Here is a 26178-nt window from a genome sequence, read left to right as displayed (position 1 = left end):
AAAAAGCAAAAATATATATTCTTACTACGGAAAATTATGAAAATAATAGTAACACACAGTGACTTGAATAAGTAACTTTAATCTGATTGTTGGTTTGGGAATAATAACACGTTAGATTACTCGTTACTGAAAAAAGTGGTCAGATTAGCGTAATGCGTTACTAAGTAACTGAGCACTGCCATCACTGGTAGTACCTGACAGATTCATCAGTTGATGAATATGTAAATATAAGATGAGCTTGAGTGCCCCTTTATTTACACCACTTGCATTCAAACTCCCACCACTGAAGGGAGTTTCTGTATTATTGAGCCAAGTCATACTTTTGCAATGTTTTCAAATTAGCTCAGACACTCCACTCTCCATGGTTTGCCAGCATTTGCAGAGACTGAAGCAGTTAAGTAGGCATTGCACAGTTGTAATTCAAGTGGGAGAAAAATAAAAATAAATCTCAAGGGCAGCCATTCAATATTAAAGGACTCAGAACAGGATCAAAAGTAAATGGATGGGATGAAGCGATCCACCTTTGATGTTGACTTGTTATTTTCTAAAAAAAAAAAAAAAAAAGATTTAGTAGTGGATCTTCAAAGAAAAAGAAAAGAAAAATCTCTGGCTAAGGGGCCCTCGGACTCCATAGACCCCTAATCTAAGGCATAACCCCCTGTAGCGTGCTCCCCTCCCCTCAGGCCTTTTTGTAATCCGTGCGTCTTGGATTTCACATGTGGTGTTGTTGCATGAAATCCTCTGCTGTGCTGCACATTAATTCATAGGTCTGTCTCAAACTGATGAATTGTATTTGATATGAAGTTTTGAAGTATATGATAGGTGTAACAAACTTCCTTGTTTAATGTCAAACAAAGTCTGCTGTGTCCAATGAACAAAGGTTTAAACATGTCATATTTGGAATCCTAAAAGCAATTTCAGTTGTCTTTGAAAACACACAGAGGCAGCTGGTCTCACTTTTTTAAAGATGCTCGATGTCTCTGGAGGTACAGCCATGTGTCTGTTTAAAGACATACCATATAACATATTTGCTATAAAATGTCAAGAAATGACCCTTGTTATATTTTAGTTAAGATGCATTTTGAATGTAAATATGTGTAAAGTTCAAACCCAGAGAAGTGCATTATTAACACATCAACATGCTTGCAGTAATAAAGATAAGCTAACAGTTTAATTAAACTTGCTGATGGTGTCCATTTCTTAAATGTTATTTGAGTTTAAGAAGATACTGTTAATAATAGTCAATGCAGTAATAAGCATTAACTAACAGTTAACTAATACAATGATTGGCATTAAGTAACTGTTGACAAATTTTCTTTTAAAGGTTAATTAAGGTTTATGGACGATAAAGATGTGGAACCTGTAGCTTTTGTCATGGATCAACTCACAGCTAAGTCATTTTCATTAGGAGAAAACTCTTTCATATAATGTCTCAGGGAAATGATTGTCCACACATTTGTCCATCCTCAGATTTAATTCTTATTTTTGGTGAAGGCTGAGATCAACCAATCAGTGTACACATGGTATGCATGCTGAAGTTGCTTTATCATCGTTAAAACATTCCTCAATGGTATAAATTGGTTAATGTTTATAACTGCATTAATTATTGTTAATCATTTTATTAACAGTGGTGGTTATTCTCCCATTATACCATGGTCTGGGTGAGTGCTCAATTCTGATTGGATGGAGAGTGTCAACTAACTTTTTATGTATGGACACAACTGGAACTCCTCAAATAGCAGGAGTACTTCACTTCAGAGGTTTCAGGCCTCTACATCATCCATTATTTCTTGTAATTGACACCTGGCTGCATGTTATCCCTTACTTATCACACACTACTCCTTTCTTTTCTTTTCATTTGTTTTAGAGACCCCTGGTGGCTGAGATGTTTGTGTTTATATGTTTTAATATTGTTATGTCTGTGCTTGTTGCTTGTCCTCAGTTTGTGTGTGTATCATATATATCGTTTATTTATACAGTGCTATCATGCAGGATACAACATTAGAAACATCATCGAGTTTGATTCAAAACATATAGGACTTTTTTCAAGCAAGTCAACAGGTTAGAGAGACCTCATTAACATTTCCGTATGTTATGACAGAAAAAGAAAAAGACTAACTATATAAGTTAGATCAGTGAAATACAATTGCCCCCACAACTAGGACTTTAAGTTACAATGATTTTAATGAAATTGTAAATAATACCAAAATAACTTACACTCACACACACTGATTGCTTCTCATTTTTTAACAGCGTGATAACTGTAGTGACAATTAGTAGTGGAACACACAGCAGCAATAAAGTGTCTTAACTACTCAAATGTAACTGCTTTGTTTTTTCATTCAGTCCTGCTGCAAAGGCTAATTATAATGGCCATTAACCATGTTATGTCGTTTTAGGAAGGGATTTGGATAATGTCATTCTGAGATTAGGCACATTTAAATCAGAGCAGTGGTTATGGTGGGCACAATGGAAATTAAATGTATGGTTTAACTTTTCTTGAATGGTTTTATTTCGTCATTCATGTATTTGCTTCCCTCTTTTTTCACATTCACTGTCCAGACGTCTTCATCAGCTTTTGGCAGCAGCTTCTTTCTTGGAAACACGTCATGAATCAAATGAATCCAACTCACGAGTGAAGTTGAAAAACAGGGGAAACACTTGTTTGCAGGGTAAAAGTTAAGGCTATGTGATCAGCCACATTAGCTGTGCCATGATCTCAACACTGAGGTGTTTGTGTCCCATTCGCTTTCGTTAGATTTGTCATGTCTGACCGTCCCACTCTTCTCTTTCATAACCAAAGGGTTATGTTCACAACAAACTTCATGCCATTTTATTTGGTCAGCTGAAAGTGATTTAATCTCACTGACCTTATAGGAAACATAGTTTGTTTGCCAGATTTTGAGTATTGTGACTCTTTCACGTCATTTTTCCTGAATTTCCTAATTTTATCAACCACTGGAAAGAAAAGCTTATCGAACCTCACCCAACCACTGGAACAGTGTGACTTATTTGTGTATTGTGAAGACCTTTGCCAATGGTTTATGATCTTGTGAATATACGCTACTGCACCTCCAATATTTGTGTTCTTGCACTGGCTTTCTCTATGTGGACATGAATACATTATTAGAATCTGCAAGTGTCAGTGTATTAAAGTTAAAAAGTTGGTGTGAAGTGAAAACTAATAACATGAACTCTTGTAAAATAAATAAAAGGCACAAAACATTATATCTGAGCTGCAGAGTCAAAACTAATATTTCATGTGAAATATTTGTTGATTTGTTTTACTTTGCAGCTTACTTGCAAAATGGCATCCACAGTAGATAAGCAGTGATCTGGACCAGAGCCACAGCAGGGATGGATGAATCTTCCTACCAAGAGGAGATGATGCTGGGTAACTCCACCTGGGCTTACTCCTACTATCCCCAGAATAACACCCAGTTTCCTCCACTGCTACCAGATAAGACCAGCACTTCTAAACCTCCAGCATGCGAGCAGGTCCACATCGCTATAGAGGTGTGTTGTACTGAACACAAGAATGTATACTTTTGTCATTTTTGAACATTCAGTTTTTTTCTAAACACTGTATTGTGCTCTGCTGTACTCAGCTAAGGTATGTTCTGCCGCATCTAATTAACTGCTGACTGTTACTGCACTGTTCTATTGTTACTCTAACCAATACTCTACTCCAATTTTAACATTTATAATAAGTCTTGATAAAGTAAAACTTTAAGGTATATAAAAAGAGACACAAACAAGGAATTTATGAAATTTGGTTTAGTACTTTTTTCCTTATTTTTTTTCTACCTTGTTAATAATCACATTATTCCTCAGATTAATACTGCAGCATTTTTAGGGGGGAGTTAAAAGCAGCCAGTTTGGGAGCAATCCATTTTAGGGCTATGACACACCAGGCCAATGTTGGGCTGACGGCTAATCTGCAGCCTTAGTTTTTTCAGTGTGTTCTGTACCGTTCATACTTGTCGGCCCTTGTTGTACCTTTTCAAGCTGAGCATGTTGAGTTTGCAGTGGATCAATGGTCATTAGGCTGGAAAAGAATACAAGAGAAGAGAACCACAAGTCAATTTACTGTGCGAATCAGTGCACAAAACAAATAACCTGGAAAGGACAGGAAAAGCCCCTGAAACCTGTTGCTGTAGTATCCATGATTCCACAACCAAAAGACCAAGGGCTGACCATGTCAGTGCCGTGTGCAGCTTTTTGTCAGACATATGTGTTTTTGGTAGATGTGGCTATATTAGTGAACTGCCTAAGTGGTAAGCAAATGCTGCTTTATCTTCGTAACAGTTTGTATAACTGCAATCTGGAGTCTTACACGGACTACTGTCATCCAGTCGTATGGAGAGTGGTATGCAGTTCCTGTGGTGTGCTCAAGCACAAATTTTCGACTCAGACAAAGGTGATGTGAGGCGACACAACAGTCAGCTTTCATCACCACTTGTTCTTATATCTATCTATATCTGTCTAATATCGGTCAGGTGTGTCCAGGCCCTAACACAACCCTATTTATCTACAAATCTTCACTGTTCCAATCCTCTCTGTTACACTGTACAATACACTCCTCAGGTCTTTCTGATCCTGGGAATCATCTCTCTGCTGGAAAACATCCTGGTCATTACAGCTATAATAAAGAACAAGAACCTCCACTCACCCATGTACTTCTTCGTCTGCAGGTAAACAGTTCACACAACAATCCCCCCTTCCCCTTTGTTTACCAGACTGCAGGGTTAACAATGTAGCAAGAGTACCATTCTTCAGTTTGTCTTTATGTAATACATTCAATGCCGGATTGGGCATACAGGGCAAAAATTAACTCAGTGCCATTAGTGAACCCCCTTTCCCATTCATTTGCACAGTACTATTTAATACTATTAACTGGATTAGTTATACACTAATACACATGTAAGAGCAATTCATAGTCAAGTAATAAAGGCTTCAAAACTAGACTCTTTTTGCAAGATGGGGCATTAAGATAAGGTCTTACCTTTGGGTACTTACAGTTTAAATTTATATTATGTTTCAGTGTCTAGTATTAGAAAACAAATCTGAACTTTATAACACAGGACCCAAAGCCTTGGAGCTGCTTTCTGTTCAAGGAAGTGGTTGCCTGCTTTACCTGGTTGGCAATCCAGTATAAAATACTGTCTCCAATTTACACACTAAGGACTCTATTTAAATTCTGCATTTAGGGCACATCAGTGTCAATTTTGGAAGTTAACTGGCAGATAATCTGGGCACAAAGTGAGGCAAATGGTGCAAAGGGGTTGTATTTAGACTCTTTGTTAGTCATGGGTGTGTTTTGGGCATAACATATATCAAACCAGTCAGTGTGATCTCCCATTCTCTTTAAGAGCCAGGTGTGCCAGGACCAGGAGCATTGATATTTAACAGTGTAACTTGTTGGACAGGGATGTGGTCCTCGAGCCGTCCTCCTGATAACAACTTTTAGTACAGAAGCTAAAGGTTTATAACTACAGCTTTTAGTTTTGCTGCTTAGTCATAACATTAGAGTGTACACTGTACCTTTGACTTCAGAGAAGCTTTTTGATGGTATATTAAGCTCCAAACTTCTGCTGCGTTGAGATAGCGGTGCACCAGAAACGCACCTGACCGTGCCTCACCTTAAGACCAACATGCTTTTATGGCTTATATTAACTTGTATGTTGATGTGGTGATACCCTAAAAGGCAATAAAACTTTATCCCAATCACAAGTCCTACATTTCTAAGGAGGTCAATGACTGTATCAACCACAAGAGGCTTGACTTCAGGACTAAGTACGAGCACAACGGGAGCTGTGACAGAAGATCAATGCATCAAAAAACAACACCAAGAATCTGTTGAGAAGGATTTTGATACAAATGATACAAAGAAAATGTGGGCCACTATGAAATCCATAATATTTATGACTCCTAATAGGAAATCACTGTAAACAACAGATGAAAACTGAAATGACAAATGACTTGAATAGCTTCTGCATGAGGCATGATTTGCAAAAACCTTTTTTGTTGATAATATCATTAGCACCATAACATTGATGATTGTGTCCCAAGGATAGAAATTAGTCCTGGGGATGTCACAAGGCTTTTTAAGACAGTCACCACCAATAAGGCAACAGGCCCTGAGGGTGTCTCAGCTTTCATTGGAAGACATTTGCAGATAAACTTTCACCAGTTTGGGTCTCTGTCTTCCAGAGGTCGGTTGTTTTAGTTCCATCTCTTTGGAAAACAGCAACCATTACTCTTCTACCAAAAAAAAAAAAAAAACTCTGTTGCCCTGATCTCCAATGTTATGTAATGTCTGGAAAAGCTGATGGTGTTTCTCATCAGTTTCCTTGTAAAAAACCAACAAACCATTGTGCACAATATTTTTGCAATATCTTGAAAATCTAAGATTTTGCTGTTTGCGGACTTCAGCTCTAATTTAAAAAATCTGCGGCCCCAACTCCCTCTCAACAAACTTGTACAGTACTCGTGTCTGTTATCCCATATGTCATTAGGTGGTATCGCTCATTTGTGGCCAAGAGGTAAACAAGTTTATACAATGTTATGACAACCATCATCTCATTGTTTATGTTAAAAAAACTGGATTATTTTCTGATCCAGGTCACCTAGGAGATCACTCTCTTTTATTCTCTCATTCTTACATATATTTGTACATTTGTACATATTTGGTACATATTGATTATAATCTGTCCAGGGGTGTGCCGATGAAGTGTATATGAAGTATACAGCAGGATCCAGTAGCAGCTCAGACTCACGGTGTTTGGAGTCATGCTGTAAGATATGGAATGGCTACTTGGGGAGGAAAACTAACAGTGAAGCTGAAAGCTGACATAAACAAACTGGTCTGCACAGCATTTAAAGGGATGGGGGTGAGAGAGCATCCAACCCTCCAACAGCTCTTAGAGAAGACAGTAGTCAGACAGGCAAGGAAGATAAATGCCAACCCCCTATATGTCCTATGCTCTCAAGGCTGCTTTTATCCGATCAATGTAACATGGGTCCCAATTACATATAAGACGAGATACCTAAACAGCTAGAGAAACTCATTCATTTCCATATCATTGAATCTCCTAAACTTGGCCCTGACTTGCAGGACAGGCTGGAAAATGCATCTTATTCAATGGGAAATCTCCACTTGCTTTGTTGTTTTCAGCTAGCAGTGTGGCTCTTTGGTGCTTTGTCAGTCAGTCCATTACATTGGTCCAGAGTAAAATGATTCATTTAACCCATTCAATGAGGAATGGAATTTTAACAACATTTTGTAAGCCTATGTTGATGGTAATGACATAAATGACACCTACAGTATCTCACAAAAGTGAGTACACCCTTCACATTTCTGCAAATATGTTATTATATCTTTTCATGGGACATTTACAACAGTGTAAATTTGCTGTCCCCTCAAAATAACTCAACACACAGCCATTCATGTCTAAACCACTGGCAAAAGTGAGTACACCCCGAAGTCAAAATGTCCAAATTGGGCCCAAAGTGTCAATATTTTGTGTGGCCACCATAATTTTCCAGCACTGCCTTAACCCCAGGGGTGGACTGGGACAAAAATTCAGCCCTGGCATTTTCTGTCCAGACCAGCCCTCTCCATTATCAGCGGACACCACAAAGAAGTCCACAAATCTTGCTGCGTCTTCTCTCACACATACTGCAAAAGAGAGTCATATTCCTTGATAGCAGTTCACAAATAAAGCATGTAGCTATGAACTCAAGGACTAAAATTGGCAGCTATAGCAATCAACAAAAGCAAAAGTATGTCACGTGCTCAAAATAGAAGTCATTCCTCAAAACCAAGTATTCATTTCATTGAAAGTGTGTGTGACAAAAAAAAGGCCTGACACCATCATTTATAAACAAGATAGTAAAATGGCTTTGTCGTGTTTTCATTAGGACACTTTACTAGTGTTTTCCAATGAAAAAAGCTGGATCTTTGTGACCTGAAAATGCTCAAGACAACACTATACACAGCCAACTACAGTAAAAGTAACACATTTATACACAAATTATACCTATTAAATAGTTATCACCACAGTAAACAATAAATGAAGTGAAAGATTACATTAAATTCAATGGTAAATACTGGAAATTAAACTTATTATTTCCTATAGGTTTACTTATATTTTGTGCTAAAATTCAAAGTATCTCAGCTTGATTCTGCATCTCCATTTACAGCTCATCAGTCCACGTGAATGTTAACTGTTGCTATGGCAACAAGAGCCCGCTGATGTTAGCATCTGTTAGCTAGCTTAGCTAAATTATCTAAACAATAAAAACCCATAATATCACAATGTCATATTTTAACAAAATCAACCACAAATACCAACAGTCACAGCCCTTCAACTCTGGGCTAATATGCTGTCACCTGTTAGACTGTCAAAGTTAGAAAAATAACAACTTCAGTCCCTGAGGGGCTACGTTAGCATTAGCGGCAGCTGCATTCATCAGTATGCAGTTAGTTAGGTCACATCACATTCAATGTAAAAACGTTTTTTACTCTGTTTTGGACACGTCTCAAAAATGTAGCCTAGCCAGCCCCAGGCTAACGTTACTTACCACCACGTCTGCCTGCTGGCAGGTTGGTGGTCCCGGCACCAAAATGGTCTGTCAACTTTGCACATTTAGAAGCCTCCACCTCCAGAAACTTCAACTTTTTAAATCGCTGTTTCTCAGCACCACCCTGGCGTTTCTTCCTCTTAACCATTTTCAAGTTGCGGACACAACAGTTCCAAAGACGCTCACTACTACTACTCACTAACGTTACTACTGGCTCAGCAGCAGCCCGTCCCGCCCGTCCATCGAGGTCCCGCGCACGGCCCCACCCTGGTTCATGTAGTGATTGATTGAAATAAGTGCATCTTGGTCTCATCAGACCACAGTACATGGTTCCAGTAATCCATGTCCTTAGTCTGCTTGACTTCAGCAGACTGTTTGTGGGCTTTCTAGTGCATCATCTTTAGAAGAGGCTTCCTTCTGAGACAACAGCCATGCAGACCAATTTGATAGTGTGGGGTGTATGGTCTGAGCACTCACAGGCTGACCCCCCACCTCTTCTACCTCTGCAACAATGCTGGCAGCACTCATACGCCTATTTTCCAAAGACGACCTCTGGATATGACGCTGAGCAAATACTTGGTCGACCATGGCGAGGCCTGTTCTAAGTGGAATCTGTCCTGTTAAACTGCTGTGTGGTCTTAGCCACCATGCTGCAGCTCAGTTTCAGGATGTTGGTGATCTTCTTATAGCCCAGATTATCTTTATGTAGAGCAACAAATCTTTTTTTCAGGTCCTCAGAGGGTTCTTTGCCATGAGGTGCCATGTTGAACTTCCAGTGACCATTATGAGAGAGTGTGAGAGCAATAACACCAAATTGAACACAGCTGCTCCCCATTCACACCTGAGACCTTGTAACACTAAGATATAATAAAATATATGCAGGAAGGTGAGGGCTGTACTCACTTTTGTGAGTTACTGTATATGAGTTTGGTGATCCTCCACTTTCCCTTCAGTGGCACCATGAGATTGGCTTTTTTTTTTTTTAGTTTCAGGGAGAAATATCTCAACTAGCTCTAGTGGATGGATAAAAAAAAATTGTACGGACATTCATGTTCGCCAGAGGGTGAATAACTTTGGTAGTTTTCCCACTATTTACCTCCAGCAATCATGACATAAAAATGTAATAATGCAATAATAACAGAATAGAACATGAGAAAATGATCCTTCATTCATTAGGGGGGAAGAAGCACCTTAACAGAAACATGTGAATAGTTGTTCACATCTATGTTGATGATCAAAGCATAATGTAACTTGTTTGCCTGTTGCAGTCTGGCGGTAGCGGACATGCTGGTGAGTGTGTCCAATGCCTGGGAGACCATCATAATTTACCTGCTCAATAACAGACAGCTAGTGGTGGAGGACCACTTCATCAGGCAGATGGACAATGTGTTCGACTCCATGATCTGCATCTCTGTCGTTGCTTCGATGTGTAGCCTGCTGGCCATCGCTGTGGACAGGTAATGATGGAGGTGATGATGTGTTCAGATTGTTAGAAGCGCTTTGATCTCATGTCCTGAAATCCCTGTAGAATTTCCATTTTAGTACACAAATATGCACTCTTGAACCTGTTTCTTATTACTCCTCGAGGAAAGCTCCTTTTGATTATTTTAATGAAACTGACTTTTTTATTAAATTCACTCTCACAGTAGTAAGTGAATAATGCCCCCTGGTCTGGTGGGTATCGAGGAGAGGTGTGTTCACAACCCCGCAGCTCTGTATGTAGGAACAAAGAGCACTTTAGCTTGCATTCAGCTTGGCTGCAGGATTTATTCTGCCTAACTTCCTTAGGTAATAAACAAATTTACCTAATGCATCAGGGCCACAAAGATTTTTTTCAATGAGTCAAAGGTCCATGTATTGAGGTCGGTCGGGCCACACGCAATAATACTGTATTATCTGTCTATGTGTGGAGGCAGACATCTATGTATATATATATTTGTGTGTGTATATATATATATATATATATATATATATATATATATATATATATATATATAGTAAAAAAAAATGTCCTTTTCATTCAAAACAACAAACAACAAAAATATGAACTAAAATAAAATGTCATTTCCATTTTGACAAATTAAAATAGTTGAATTAAACAAAGTTTCTAAGTCTCTAAGTGAGCACTCAGTTGCTTTTTGTTGTTGTGTCATAGATGTGACAGAAATCCTGCTTGCAGATTAATATGACGATTTCAGTGCATTTATTTTTGTTGTTCTACCTCTGAATTTTGAGGAAATGTCTCTTCAACATTCCTATCCTTTCAAATTGGAATCATAGATATAGTCTCCTGGCATATTAAGCACATAGGTCTTATGCTGGCTGGAGGGAGAATGAATGCAAAATTTTCAGTCCATTCTTCTTCGAATTGCTGATTTTCACTGTCCACTTTTCTATTAGCAGTGAACTTGAAATACATTTTCATGCAATCTCGACTCCTACTGCCGGCAAAATGTCACTATGTGAACTGCTCCAAAAAAGAAAGTGAAAGTTAAAAACTGCGCTTGCAGTGAGTGGCCCAGTAACATGTTTTCTGTGTATCGTTGGCATGGAGACAAGTCCTGGTATACATGTGCCAACCCAACCAAAACACATGGTGAAGAAATAACAGTTCGGGGGCCACAAATAGGAGGCTACAGTGCCCAACGAGCTGTGTTAGGGGTCGGTGCCTTGCTCAAGGGCACCTCGTGTGGGAGTGGGACTTGAACCAGACTGAGCACCCCCCCCCCCCTTTTTTTTATACAACTAAATTTTGTATAAAAAATTTTTGTATGCAACTAAACATCTCTATTTCCACACATTACCGCAAAACGGTTCAGCTTGACTGAAGGATTTATTCTGCAGCGCATGCCAAGAAAGAGAGCACAATGAAATTGGCATTTAATTACTATGAGAGACATGATAAAATTAAAAAAATATATGTATATAGAGGTGTCTATTTTTAACCACTTTTTTATCATCATGTTTTTCATACCTGTATTTATATTTTTTATTTCTTTTTTTAACCCTTTACATGAACATAATTAGTTTATTCAGTTTTGTCTGAAGAAGGACAAGGTCACTCTTTTAGTTCAGCATGAAAACATGAAACAAAAAACAAACTTATATTGCAGCATATAATGTTGCACAACACAGGAACACAGGAGCTAACATTAGCTAGACAGTGGTATCCACAATAACTGCTTATTCAAGTCTCCTGTTTTCCTAATATTGGGCTACAACAGAACTCGTGCATAATGACAATTTGGAACTTGTAGGGGATTAGGCAGGAAAGGCAGGGACACATGGTTAATCTCGAGAAAGTTAATGCTTTAATCACCAAACAAGGATTGAATCAGTGCAAAGTTAAAAAAAACAAACAAAAACAGCATTGCAAAAATGTTTTAAAACATTAGCAAAGGAAAAAGTGTATATCAAATAGTACTTCATCTGGTCCCTTTAACACAAATCAGGTCAACAAAACAATTTGTCATATCTTAGGCCAGGGTCACATTACAGGACCCTCCTGGCCATTAGACGGGAAATCCTGGTCCAGCAGCTGGGTCAGTTGTGTGTTGTTAGGGGTTTCCAAATCAGCCAGAAACCTCCCGACCTGCTCACAGACTCATCTGGGCCACCCCGCTAAATACCGTATATGTTTTTGATATTTACGACTCAACATCTTTACGACTACGATGGCATTACATCATCACTTTCAATATTGCCAATGAAAGAGATATCCCAGAGCAGCTGAAGGTGTTGCCAAGCAACCGTTAACAACCCTTGAACTTCAGGCTAAGATTAGCAAGCGCAGTAATATTGACAAATATTAAAACTGACTGTTAAAATCTCACCCTCAGTTCTCGCTGAAGAATAGACAACCATTTGTTGATCGTTTCTCCTCTATCATTTTCTCATTCAGACAAATTTAATCTGCTTTTGTCGTCTCTCACTGCAAAGTATTACCATTACTGCAGCAAGCTGTTGCACCACAGTTTATGTCTGTTTCCCAGTGAGATCACAAGGGGTGCTGCACTGCTCCGCCTAGCACAAGAATTATAGACACATCCTGTAGTGTGTGAAGGTTTGAGATTAGAGAGAACATCTGTGAAGATTTTGTTCAATTCGTTAGGATTGTTAAACTCCTGTACTGTTAGCCCAGCCTTAGAAAGTATTAAGTGTTGCTTTACCAGCAACTGTCGGGAGGCTACACAGTGCAAAATTATCAACTCATTTTCACTGCACTAATTCTAAAAACCTGGGTGTTTACCTATGTTGACTTTTTTTTTTTTTTTTTTTTTTTTTTTTACCCCAACTTAAACTTCAATATGCAATTCCTGAAGTTCCCTTGTACAGGTCACATCAATGAGTTGGTATATCCTGTGTGTGCTCCCTTAGAACACTGTTATTGTATCACTGTGCTCAGGGACAATTTTGTCAGATTTGCGCAATTCTTCCAACATTTGCTATCATCTACAGGTACGTCACCATCTTCTATGCACTGAGGTATCACAACATCATGACAGTAAAGAGAGCCGGCTGCATCATCGGGGCAATCTGGACCTTCTGCACTGGCTGTGGGATCGTCTTCATCATCTATTCAGACACCACGCCTGTCATCATCTGCCTCGTCTCTATGTTCTTCGCCATGCTGCTCATCATGGCCTCCCTCTACAGCCACATGTTCATGCTGGCACGCTCTCACGTCAAGCGCATTGCTGCCCTGCCCGGCTACAACTCCATCCACCAACGGGCCAGTATGAAGGGGGCCATCACACTGACCATCCTGCTGGGGATATTTATCGTCTGCTGGGCGCCCTTCTTCCTCCACCTGATCCTGATGATCTCCTGTCCGCGGAACCTCTACTGCGTGTGCTTCATGTCCCACTTCAACATGTACCTCATCCTCATCATGTGCAACTCTGTGATTGACCCACTGATCTATGCCTTCAGGAGCCAGGAGATGAGGAAGACTTTTAAGGAGATCATCTGTTGTTACAACCTTAGAAACGCCTGCACCAACATCTGCATAGGTAAGTATTGAGAGAGACAGACCAGTGGGTGGAGTGATAGGATGAACGTTAATCTTGAAGCATAACCATGAAATCTCATCAAAATACACTGGTTCATTGCACTTCTTGGCTATACAGTGTATAATCACGCAAATGTTCGTCCCTGTCCAGTATGAACTGAAAACGGGACACTCAAGGTTTAACCACTGTTTCACAACATTTCTGCCATTTAATCAGAGTAGCTCAACTATTAGATACTCTCTTTTAACAGACCTTTAGAAATCATGATTCATGATTCACATTTAAGTGTGACACAGAAATCTGTTTGTGTTCTTTCATTATAGCCCACATTTCTTTCACCCTTCTGCTTTTAAATCAGTGAGCTGTTATGACCTTTTGCTGATAGTAAATTTTTTTCATCACGTCCTTCAATGCTGCTAAGCGCACTTATAAACTTGCTTTTAACTACGCATAAGCATGCATAGGATGGCTAACCCGCACACCTAGTGTTGCTTCAGAGAGGTGGTTGCGCTTGCGAGGTTGCATGCGAGGTGCACGAATGAATGGTGGGGGAGTGAAGTCAACAATAATTAGGGAAAGTTTCGAACAGAATAGAGCTCATGAAACTCATCTCAGTTATCAGACTGATACATCCTTATACCTGTGGTCATAATTAGGTTGATTGCAAGTAACTCCCAAAACGGCATATATCACCATTACCGCAACAACATGAATGTTGCAGCAGTTGAAGGGTGTACCGGACCTCTGCCATCTGATCACATTTTGGTTAGTTTTAGGCAACAAAGCTACCTGTTCAGGTTTAAAAAATATGATGATTTGGGGTAAAAACAAATATGCTACTTATGTTATGAAATTAAAATAAATTGCTGTTGACATTTGGTTTCATAAGGGACACGAAGAGCATTCTACTGTGTGAAAGTTCTCTGCTTGTTTAACCCTGCTGTTCACCCAGTCCTTCTCCCTTTATCGACCTTCTCACTACTTCGCCTCACTTCCTCCAATGCTGTCGTGATAACGACCACGGCCACTGGTGGTCCACACCTTACAAGTGAAGTAAATATGGGTTGTAGTAAGCTGCTTTCAGAGTAGTTTTTTCTGATGATGAAGATGGCCTGACTATGGCTTTGCCACTGTGCTCTCAACATTAAAGGGGAGAAAAGTTATATAAAGCATTTTGTGGCCCGGCAGTGCAAAATTGTCTCAAGTTATGTCACTGTTGTCGGGTGGGGTGGAAGAATATAACATTTAAACTGAAGAACAAAAAATCTGCAGGCGTGGAATTACAGAGAAGTGATCTGGTGACACTTTACAATAAGGTACACAAAAATGGGAGTAGTTACGGAGAGGCAAGTAAGAAATGAATCAGGAACTACTTGATAGTTAATCGTTAATAAGTAATGATGATCATTACCTAATGATTCATTAATATTTTATCTCCCAGTCTGTTCTTCAGTAACTCATCATTATCTGCTTTACACCCCTGGAATCAGTTACTTAGGAATTACTCATTAATGATTTAAATACCAAGTCATTCCTGAATCATTCCGTACTCAGTCCTCAGTAGCTCCTCACATCTTTGTGTACCTTATTGTAAAGTGTTACCAGTGATTTTACCAGATGTATGTAGATGCTCCTCATCTCTGCTTTAACCTAGCTGTCCCAGGCTACATAAGCATAACTTTCTCAAATCTCTGAACAAATACTTGTTTGTTGCATTTTCAGATAATCTATAATAAATTCATTATTGAACCAAACTTCATGAATGTTTTTTTTTGTGACTAAACAAGTATATGTTCCACTCATTCCATCCCAGAAAAATGAGAGATGTAGAAATCAAGAGAACTCAAGACTGCCATGATATACATGTTCTGTACAAGTGTACGTAAACCTTTGAACACCACTGTAGGTTCCAGGTTCTGATTCTTCTGCAATGCTTTTAAAACTTGCTTCTGAACTGTCAATTTTGAGTCCATTTTTTAATCAATTCAGAGTGTATTGGTATTCATTTACATCATAATGTCTTACTACCAGTAGATCCTAGCTTGTATGATGCCCCCTCTACAAATGCTACCCTGTGCGGCTGCCCACATCACCCAAGTGAGGAACCGCCCCTGCTTTCTACAAGTAACTCCTCATGTCTCATTCACCTGTAGGTAAACACCTACTATTATCATATTGAACTTAAACAACCGACATAGTCATTGTTAGTACTGACAGCTGTCAAACTAACTTTGTTAGCATTCAGACATTGTTTTGAAAGTGTATTTTGATGTAACTTGTAACTGATTAGGTAGTAGCAGCTGTTGGATGTGGCTTTTGCCCTGATGGAGATCGTAGCTGAAACCCTAAGCACAGCTTCAAGATGGGTGCTACTGTTTGACTCAAATCCTGGTCAATGCCACTTGAAGCATTTTGTTGAAATGTTAACATGATAAATGCGTGAAGTAGACTTTCATAACTCAGCTGAGCCACTTTGTCACCTCTTTAGTCTGTTGTTTTGTGACATTCCATTTATGAAAGTTTCACTTGCAGCACTCTCAAATTAAAGGGTTACTCACAAACCCACTGAGTCAGAGGAATAATAGAGCTGTCTCTCCAAGGACAGCTGCAGTACCACTTTCAATTTCCCGAGGCCAAGAGAGGGGAACACATTTTTTCCATGGTAAAAACCCGGTATACTACTGGTTTGTGAGCTCTGAAATTGGACGATACAACTTTTCATCCAAAAAATAATATACTGTAAGCATGATTCCAAATTAATTTGCCCTGCTGAAGAGAGTTTGGCACCACCCAAGCATTTAAGTGGAACACCACATTTACCAGCAGGGCAAGGAGTAAACAAAACATTTCTAATTGCAGTTACATTGTTAACTATACACTGTTATGTACTGTTTAGTGTGTTAAAATATGTCACTGAACTGACGGACCTCCTCTTTAACAAGGTCATCCATCCTGAGCTGAAAACAGTGGCTGTTTCTGGATTCCTGTGCTCACAGAATGAGCAGCCTTTGAAGGCAAATGTATATTTGATAACTGACAATAGCTAACGGCGTCACCAGGTTCAGCTGCCCAGGTGGGGTGGGAACAGCTCCAACAAATGGTGACCTTACACCCATCTAACCCTGCAATCCTTCTCTACTGCTTTCTGCCATCATGTAAGTCACCATCTCTACGGTGCTATTGTGGTTGTCAATCAGAATTCCTTTATTTGAGTAATACATTATTCCAACACTGATTCCTTTATGTGATTTCACAAATTGAGTAGTTTAGAATGTAGTGGTCAGTTAAACCCAGTTCTCTAGTTCGTCTTTCTGTCTTTATCTAAGTGCTGTACAAGGGCAGTGTCTTCTGTTTAGATTAAAACTTCAGTTCTGAACAGAAGCCACTTCTTGTCTCCTCGAGACACTCAATCAAGTCTAGTTGCCGTCTCATAGCGCTTAGTTATAGAGGCTTCCTCTGTAGAAGAGGCCATTTGGGTGAGTGATGAGTGGTGAAACATCTTCAGGATACTCATGAGCACTTAAATATCCTTGACCTGTGTGACTGAGACTCTTGACCAACATGTTCTTCCTGTCTTGTTTTCTTTTTTCTTTGGTAGTCCAGATTTGTTTTCCCAACATCCAGACACACATCTAATGACCTTTGTGTTCCTGTCTTACTTCTTGTACCTGGGTGAGGCAGGAAGTGAGCAATATATTGGTTGAGAAACCCACATGGAACACAGCTCCACACGAGCTCGTCTTAATTGTTGGAAGCCAGCACAAATTCTGAAGCACAATCCTGTTCATTGTCTGTTTCTTGACAAAAATGTTTTCAGAAACATGGTTTAGTGTACTGTTAGCTGTAATGCCATAATGTTTGTTTCAAACTGGCTGCTTTACGGTTTCTTAGACAAATCCAAGCACCGTTCAAATTGATGCACGTCACGCTGTTTATTTGTTATGATTGGTCCAGTGTGGTGCAGTGCATTCTGGTTGTTCCAGCTTTTCGACCTTTTGAGCAAAAGGAAATACCGCAGACCTGTTTTTTCTTGTCAATTAGTACCAATTTCATAAATATTTCTGTCTTTCTACTGTATAGACAGCTATGGATGGGTATCAAAATCCGGTATTACATAGGACCGGGGGTTAAATTTAGAAAGGCCATGTATCAATAAGCTAAGACGGTTCTGCTGAGAGTACTGGAAAAATTAAGGCATTCGTCCATGAAGGATTTGTTCCTAATCCTGGACAGGGAAATCTGTGTTGGAGCATGTCCTGTGCAGGGAGTGCAGGGTTCTCACTGCCTCTCTGTAACTTCACACACACAGCAGCACAGACAGGGATGCAGACACACTGCAGAGGTCAGTGGCAGGGAGAGTCAAACCTTCAGAAGTGTGGTTATACCTCACAAGTATTGATGCAGACAGCGCTTGTTGCCATAGTGCAACATGTTTTTTGCATGTAAGGGCGGGAAAACAAGCAATCTTTCAAAGCATCTAGAGAAAGTACATCACATAGAGACAGAGAAATGCACAGTTTTCGACAGCCTAGCTCGTCGTTCCTTCTCCTGTTTCCCCATCACAGAGTTAATTAGAATACACAGACAGGGGTTGGTATCCATGAGTAACCATTAGTCAGCTGAATGTTTGGATATGCAGTCATGAGTTCTGTCTGACATAGTGAAAGCATCATCCAAACCGTCCACTAGATATGCTCAGACTCAGGTGTAATTACATCCAACAATTGGGCTACAAATGTAGCTATTTTTCTGACAGACTGAGTGATGCTTTCATAATTTCAGACAGAATTCATGATCACATAGCTGAATATTGTTAATTTTTTGTCTTGAAAAAAGGTAACAAGAAGAATAAGAATACCATTTAAGTACTGGATCGATAAGCAGGATTACTAGGAGTATTAGTACCATTAAAATCTTAACAATGCCCATCCCTACATACAGTACAGTTTAACGCATGGGCCATCTTACCAATGGTGAAATACTTCCTTAAGTGAAGACATCTTATTATTTTCCCAGCATCCTGCCCGCCTTTGAGAAATTGATCCTGAAGATACTGTAATTTATTTTTACTTAAAAACCGATAATATTCTTGAGTTTTGTATTATATTTTCTACATATTTAAAGTCAATAAAAGATACTTTCTTGTCAAACATATACAGCTCTCTCCTCCAGTGGCCTATTGTCAGTCTGGTATGTGTTGAGGGCGTTCAGCAGACAGTAGGGGATCGGGCATACAGGCTTTAAGCCTGGATGAACAGTCATGCCTCGGGCTCTTCAAGAACCACTGCACATCGATTCTGAACCGGTTGGAGTTTGTATGAAGATGTTATAATAGTGGAGATCTAGTACTCTGTTGGTTGTAGATGAATGATTTTAATGCTAATTATGGAAAATGCATCAATTTATTTTTAGCATTTAGCTTAGAGACACAGAGCTTTATGGGAATTGTAGCATTTCCCCTACTGTCACGGTCTGGAAGTAATATCCTTACAATAGACTTTCTTTTATTTTTTTAATGTATTTGATGTGTTCTGGCATTAACTCAATCAGCAATATAAGCTTGTCTTGGCTCAATTCTCGAGTGTCTCTGTAAACAAGTAACATTAAGAGCCAATAGGCATCCAAGAAAGAAGTGAAACTAAGCGAGTAACAGTGGGAGGGGGGTGTGCAGTATCAGAGGATGCCTTTTTCCAAACTTGGTGCGAGGGGAGGCCCACACGCAGACTCAGACATAGAAAAGCCCTGATATAGATATTCTGTTGCTCAGCTTTTGTATTGCAGTGATGACATTCAGCAGTTCAAACATGAAGCATTCAGAACATCTGTCGGTATGTGTAGGTAAGTCAGTGGAAACTGATACTACGCTGTTTATTATTCATTATTGTAGTCTAAATACTATTGATCACGGCAGCAGTTAATAGAACTACATCCTCTGTAATGTACAACCAAATTCAAAATATGCTGGGAACAAGTTTCAATTATCTGTCTTCAAAACAGGGTGGCCCTTATTCTACTAACAAAAAAACAAAACAAAACAAAAAATTGAATCATCCATTCACAAGATGAATTTAAATGAACTAAACGTTTTCATGGAGGATTACAGAAGATATTTGCTAGTTTGATTTGTGACGATACAGATAAGGACGAGGTTTACCACCACGTCCCAGTGTCCTCTTACTCAGAATCAGATTCTGGCTCTGATGGCTCAAATATGTATGGCTGTACAAGTTCAATACAGCAGCTCCCATCCATGTTTCTGTTCGTCCTGTTGTTTGACAGTGCTGGCCTCCCTCCTGTGATTTGGTACAGTCTCCACTTTTCAGAACAGAGAAAACTGTAACATTTTTCACAATGTGGACACTTGGAAATTTTACACGCTTGGCGATTCTTTTGGTAATTTGAATTTAAATGAAAAAGAGGAAAAGAGGCATCAAACACAAAATCCAAATCTGTCAGAAGTTCCTCAACTAATTTAATCCAGCTACAGAACAAAACACTTCACATTTTACTGTGTCATTTTTAGGTGCAAATATCATATAGGTATGTAATACATGTCAGGTGAAGAATAAAGCCTGTGTTGGGATCAGAGTGATCACACACAGGACTTTTAAGCAGGAGACCAGCATTCATGTCAGTGTAAAAACCAAAAGCAAATATTGAGTTCCGTAACTTATTTAAATTACATTACATAATAATGTGGATTAAAGACTTGGTGAATGAGCTGCATTTAGAATGTTTGAGATTCTCTCATTGGTTGGTCTCAAATTTGGTGACTAGTATTGGAGCACATGAAAAAAAGGGCGGTCAACAGAGGAATGGTTAGGTGACTGTGTACCTTCTAGTGCTGTGTGTGTGCATTATATATTGCTGATGGTATCTGAGTGATTCGTTTTGCATTCTTCTGACTGCAGAGCTGCTCAAATGTTGCACTGAGCATTTATATTGTACTGAGTAAAGGTAAAAAAAACTTACATCGCATGTATAACTATACTTAACAACATACTTAATCCAAACTGTAATCTTTTCAAGTAGTTTTGTTGCCTACATCTAACTAAAATGCCATCATTTGACAACACTGACCATGGGTTTAATATTGTTGAAGCTGATGAATGCCACATGTTTATGATGACGTGACAAAGGTCATTTATTTCTAAGTAGCTTTAAAACACAAAAAGCTTAAAGAATGCAGACGTGATTCTGATTTTTAAAAAAACAGCAGATTTTTTTTAGTCTTATTTTCCGACGCAAGCCTCCAGAGAGCCGCTGCAGACAGATGCATGGATTGAAATGAGAGCACATCTGCTGGGTCAGACATGTGAATGTAAATGCATCAGAGACGCTTGCAGTTTAGACACGGGGTTGGTGCTACATTTAACGGGCAGCTTTCTCTAATAGCTGTAGCTGTTCCTGCTGTGATATGAATGTATGTACCTTGTTCTATGTTTAGCTGCTTCATTCTTGCAACATGCCCCTCGATGATCTGCTCAGACCACCTGCCTGCTCCTCCTCCTTTCTCTATGTAAAGACGCCACAAGATTACACTTGAAATGTAAAAACGAATGTATAAATAGCTTTGCAGTGCTCTCCGTGTGTTAGTGGTGCCTTCCTCTCAAATGAGAAGATTTATCATGAAGTGCAACTATTGGCGGAAACTGCTTTTGATAAGAAATGTTTTGTGTCATGTCATGGTTGTGGATCCATGTGTTACATAGTATTATTTATTGTAAAAAGAACAAGCCATTTGTATAACATGTAGACAGCAACATGATAGACTCTTAAAAAAACACAACAGCGAGCAGCATTTAAAGGATGTTTTTTATTCCTGTACTGTGTTGTAATTGCCTTGCTGTAGCTTCTAATAATGTGTATTATAAATGCCTTTGCAATTATGATAATGACATACATTTTTCCTTTGCCCTATTGGTTGATTTAATGAGAAAAACAACAGCGATAGTTCCGTTTTCATTACTGTACATGTGCCTCCTACATGACATGTTGACCTGTGATTCATAATTGTTATTATTGTTAATTGTGAAGTTCTGTACTGTTCCCATGAAAACACTGAATGTGATGTCATATTGGGCAGAGGTGAAGCCCACATGCTGTGTGCATGCTCACTATCATGTTTATGTAGAGTAGGATGATATTAACAGCTGTGACATATAACTGTGAGCTTCAGTTGTAATTGACTCATGTACATATTTATTCTCTGCGTGTGTCTGAATAAAAGCAAGAGGTAAACTTGTTTGCATTAATCAGAATAATAATAGAAATAACATGTCATTTGTGGAGAAAATGGGTTTGGAAAAATATATGTTTCATGTGTCTGTGGTGTCAGTCTGTCATTTTAAACAGGATTTGAGGAGACTGACACTTAAGGTGAAACGAGATTGCATATGATTCACGAGAGAAAAGGCTGATGGAGGAGGAGGGAGGAATGGATGGTTAGACAGCCAGCAAGTCAGAGAAAAGCTGTCCAAATGACTGTGTAAAAGAAAAGCCAGGATGCACAGAAACATTCAGTTTCGCAGAAATGTGACACAGACACAAAGAAATCTAAATAATGAAGACTGTCCTTGTCACCCACAGCTGCTCAGTGGCAGTACAGGTACAATACTATGTATTGTTGATTACAAAGCGTAAATGTATGCAACCCCATGAATGTAAAGCAGTTTGCAGGTATAGAAAAGATGCACATCTTCCTTGGATAATCTAAAGCACAAATAAAAGGTGCAAAGAGATTTTCGCAGTCAGCAATGCCTCCAGTCCAAACAAAGCATCTTCCTGAAGGTGTGTCTGAGCTCAGCCATGCGGAAGGCGTAGATGGCTGGGTCAATAAGCGCGTGGCTCATCAGTAGCACCACATGCAGCTGGAACAGGGATCGGTAACACTCGCAGTACGGGTTCAAGGGGCACACCGTGATGATGATGAGGTGGACAAAAAACGGCGCCCAACACACCACAAACGCCCCGAACAGGATGGTGAGAGTCAGCACCCCTCTCATGCTATTGCCCCGCCACCACTGATGACGACCCCTCCCCCAGCCGCTGTTGGACAGAGAAGCGATCTTCCTGGCATGGATGCGCGCCAGCATGAACATGTACACATACAGGAAGCAGATCAATGTAAAGGAGAGAATGAAGAAGACAACAAAGCAGATAATGATGAAGGTGGATTCGAAGAATTGCACCATGAGCACGGCTGACACCCCGCATGTCGTCCAAATGACACCCAAGATGGCCCCCGTCCGCTGCATTGTCATGATGTTGTGGTATCGAAGTGCATGGAAGATGGTGATGTAACTGAAACGGAAAACATTTTGACATCTTTAACTACTGATTTAAACTGAAAATGTCAGGACAGGATCCATCACTGATCAATGCATCAGACTTTAATAAAGTTCTAACACGGCCTGAAGTGTCAGTGTAGGACAGATCTAACAAAAAGATGCACATTTAATCACCACAGCTCCTCCATATGGCATTCACATCAGGCAGGCCTCCTAGGTTACTGGATTGTGTCTCAGCCTGTTTTCATGTTTTCATTAGGCTTTCTTATATCGACACAAGTAAATGCTGTCTGTGTAGTTACTCATGACATTAATTCATACTGTATGATATGACTATGACTGGAACTGAAGTTTTCTTGTGATAAATTACACCTTTACCTTCTGGAATTAGTATTTCGTTTCCTGGAGATAACAACATAAATTAACCCGATTAAAAATTGCAATCACTGTCGTTTCCACACATTTGGATGTTCTAAAGATTTAGATTTTTTGGCCATTTGGAGGCAGCTGAAACAAACATTGATATATCCTTGAAGTTGATATGGCAAACTTGTTAGCAATTTGTTGCTTATTTACACATTTAGAAGCCATGGAGCAATTTCATCATTAATTTGGAGTCATGTTTGTGTCCTGCTGATGAGGGTAAGTCCAATATTCACTTTAGTGCTTTAGTGCTGCTTTTGGTCTCTACTGACGCCTAAGGGAGATAGCTGTCTCTTTAGCTGCTGAATGCTCAATGATGTTCACTAGCTAATCTCAGACTGTGTCTGACTTTTGTTTAGTGCTGATCAGGTAGTGTGCAGTGAACTACAATGAATCCAGCTGGATGTATGCAAGCACTTCAGTTTACATTATATGCACAGCCTTGAAGGCACAAGACAATTTCAAACCAGTGCTTTGTTTAACACTCTAATCCAAAAGTACAGGGCTGGGAGAGAGCAGTCCCCCTGCCATCAGCAATTAAAATCCATAATCAAATCAAAAACAAACAAAGCCATGTCCATGACCATATGTCACCCCCCTGACTAACAAACATAAAGTAATTCCTTAATCTCTGCATCTACCTCAACTCCTCTTCCCTGCTTCAACTTGTCAACAGTGGGTAGAGCAGATCGGCTAATGATCGGAAGGCTGCTGGTTCAAATCCCAGCTCCGGGCTGAGCTGAGCTGCATGTCAAAGTGTCCGTGAGCAAGCTACTGAACCCCAAATTGCTCCTGATGTGCAGATGGCGCCTTGCATGGCAGCCTCCGCCATCAATGAAGGGCCCTGTGATGAGCTGGCGACTTGTCCAGGGTGTACGCTGCCCTCGCCCAGAGACAGCTGGGAAGCAAAAACCCCCCACGACCCCATGAAAGGGATAAAGTCATGTACATGGCACATTGCTCGAGATTCTTAAAAAACAAACCACATGTTTTATTTGTATCTCTACCTTATAGTAGTTTTAATTTAAGTAAAATTTGAAAATCCCCCCAAAAAACATTGCTTTAACACGGGCAATCAGCATAAAGGTTTTAAATGCACTTCATTGCAAATGATTCACTTTAACAACTAGTTCCTGAATGCAAACATTTTGGCACCCCAAAGCATTTTAAAACCCCTGCAGCTGATTTTTTAATGTGATGGATTGCAGGCAGTTTTGCATTGTGTTGTCATAACATACTGACATACGACCATACTGTCTGAAATGAGTGATGTCCAGAAGGCGCGAAAAACATAGTGAACAATAACATGTGAATTGCACCAGTGAAATGTACAAAATTGTCCCCTTAGTTCTAATTACAAAGAGTCTTTGGTCATAGGGTCCACAGTCCATTGAGAGACCATTCAAGACAGCTGGGTAAGTCTGTTGAATATACAGTTTACTATAAAGATTTACCTAAAACATTTCTGTATGCAAATCCAAGCATTATATACATACCGATCCACAGCAATAGCCAGGAAACTGAAAATGGAGCCCACAAACGACATGCACAGCAGGGAGTCCATCACATCATCCAGCTTCTTCTCTGAGGATCCTTTCTTCTCCAGCTGTCCTACGTCAGCAAACAGAATCATCAAGGTCTCGCAGCTTTTGGTAAGGCTGGCGATGGTGTTGAAGGCTGCCAGGCTGCAGATGAAGCAGTGCATGGGCGAGTGGAGGTTCCTGTTCCAAATGACGGCCACCACAACCAGCAGGTTCTCGGCCAGGCTCACTGCGCCAATGATGAAAAAGACTGGGACAGGGACCTCAACCTCAGGGCAGTCCGACTGGTTCGCTGTTGTAGCATTCATGGTTAGCTATGATGCTGTTTTTTTTCTGGATAAGAGAGAAAAGCTGATCAACAAGGAATCTACAGCTACCCGAACAGTAAAATTCTCAAAATGCTGAGCAGGACTTGAGGAAAAGCAAGTTCACGTGGGAGTATTGGCCTTAGTGTTAGACTGTATTGAACTGCAGCTAGCCTTAGTTTGTGCCGTGGTGTCTGGTGGTCTGGTAAGTCACAAAATGTCCTTTCATGCACACCCCTATTCTAGCAAGCACGGGGGGGTTGGTGGTTTTGGTACAATTCAGTCCTGATTTACAGACACATAACTGCATCTGCTTTGTGTGTTTGTCCAGGGCTTACAGGCACTCACTTATTGCCTTAAGTGTTTTTTATGAGATTGCGGTGCAGCAGATTGTTGGTCTTGTGAACTGTTTAGATCCAGTCCTGCCTGCTTTCTGGCGGCACTTGGAAGAATGTCTTGCTTGAAGCGGCGCCTGTGAAGAGACAAGTTATTAAAACTTGTACACAAGTATATTCCTCTTGCCTCTGTTGAATGTGATGCGCAGACTCAATAAGCTCCCTTGCGGGGATTCACATGTGCCATTCCATTAGAACACTACGTTGCCATAACATCTCTAATTTCGCTTTGGTGGGATTCATCCAAGACCCAACAGGACTACTCTGCTCTTCGACATGAAAAAAGTTAGTCCCACCTTTATAACTGGAAAGTCTAGGGATGGAACGATAAGGAATTTGCAGAGATTGTCATGGCCCTGGTGGTCTGCTGGACAGTTTCCATTTCAAAAAGCACATTTACAGATCATGAAATCATAATCAAATGAAGGAAATGCTCTGGTATCAGGGCTTTGAGTCTCAGTTCTTGTAGCGGTGCAGACAAAATATGATTACTTTTTTCCCTTTTTTTCCTTGTCAGTTCCTAAGCTCTTAGTATTTTGTTATCAAAGATGCCACAATAAATCCAATGAGAGAAACTTTAAACTAATCTGTAATTTTGCAAACTTCATCAGCTCCAATGACACATG

At 39.8% G+C, this 26178-nt stretch overlaps 2 protein-coding genes and 1 long non-coding RNA gene across 5 annotated transcripts in view; 1 reads left to right on the top strand and 2 right to left on the bottom strand.

Moving 5' to 3' along the window:
- LOC119006123 (melanocortin receptor 5-like) overlaps positions 1 to 22273 on the top strand; it is a 29095-nt gene extending 6822 nt beyond the window's left edge. The window contains exons 2-6 of the mRNA XM_037074506.1: positions 3296 to 3516; positions 4588 to 4694; positions 9855 to 10043; positions 13045 to 13598; positions 21954 to 22273. Coding sequence (XP_036930401.1) covers positions 3358 to 3516; positions 4588 to 4694; positions 9855 to 10043; positions 13045 to 13598; positions 21954 to 21976 — 1032 coding nt within the window. The 5' untranslated portion in view covers positions 3296 to 3357 and the 3' untranslated portion in view covers positions 21977 to 22273. The remainder of the gene's footprint in view (positions 1 to 3295; positions 3517 to 4587; positions 4695 to 9854; positions 10044 to 13044; positions 13599 to 21953) is intronic.
- LOC119006139 lies at positions 383 to 10049 on the bottom strand. 3 transcript variants are annotated; one of them, XR_005070690.1, is made up of 4 exons: positions 9916 to 10049; positions 4000 to 4048; positions 3301 to 3526; positions 383 to 544 (listed from the first exon to the last, which is right to left on the bottom strand). It is a non-coding gene; the product is annotated as an uncharacterized LOC119006139 (long non-coding RNA). The 3 variants fall into 3 exon arrangements; XR_005070688.1 differs by lacking the exon at positions 383 to 544 and adding an exon at positions 2355 to 3104; XR_005070689.1 differs by lacking the exons at positions 383 to 544; positions 9916 to 10049 and adding exons at positions 2355 to 3104; positions 8587 to 9774.
- A 57-nt stretch (positions 22274 to 22330) lies between the features above and the next one.
- Positions 22331 to 25160, bottom strand: mc2r (melanocortin 2 receptor). The gene is made up of 2 exons (XM_037074515.1): positions 24808 to 25160; positions 22331 to 22901 (listed from the first exon to the last, which is right to left on the bottom strand). Exons 1-2 carry the CDS (start codon positions 25158 to 25160, stop codon positions 22349 to 22351), a joined length of 906 nt encoding a protein of 301 aa, XP_036930410.1. The 3' UTR covers positions 22331 to 22348.
- Positions 25161 to 26178: the final 1018 nt, after the last annotated feature.

This window comes from Acanthopagrus latus, chromosome 17, assembly GCF_904848185.1.
Source record: "Acanthopagrus latus isolate v.2019 chromosome 17, fAcaLat1.1, whole genome shotgun sequence".
NCBI lineage: Eukaryota > Metazoa > Chordata > Actinopteri > Spariformes > Sparidae > Acanthopagrus > Acanthopagrus latus.
Note: the sequence above shows the minus strand (reverse complement) of the source record. Positions and strands in the feature narration are given on the sequence as shown.

Excerpts from the sequence above, each read along its gene's own strand:
- mc2r (XM_037074515.1), bottom strand. The coding sequence starts at position 25,160 with ATGAATGCTACAACAGCGAACCAGTCGGACTGCCCTGAGGTTGAGGTC. Across the intron at positions 22,902-24,807 it reads CTGGCTATTGCTGTGGATCG|TTACATCACCATCTTCCATG; the intron begins GTATGTATATAA and ends TTTCCGTTTCAG.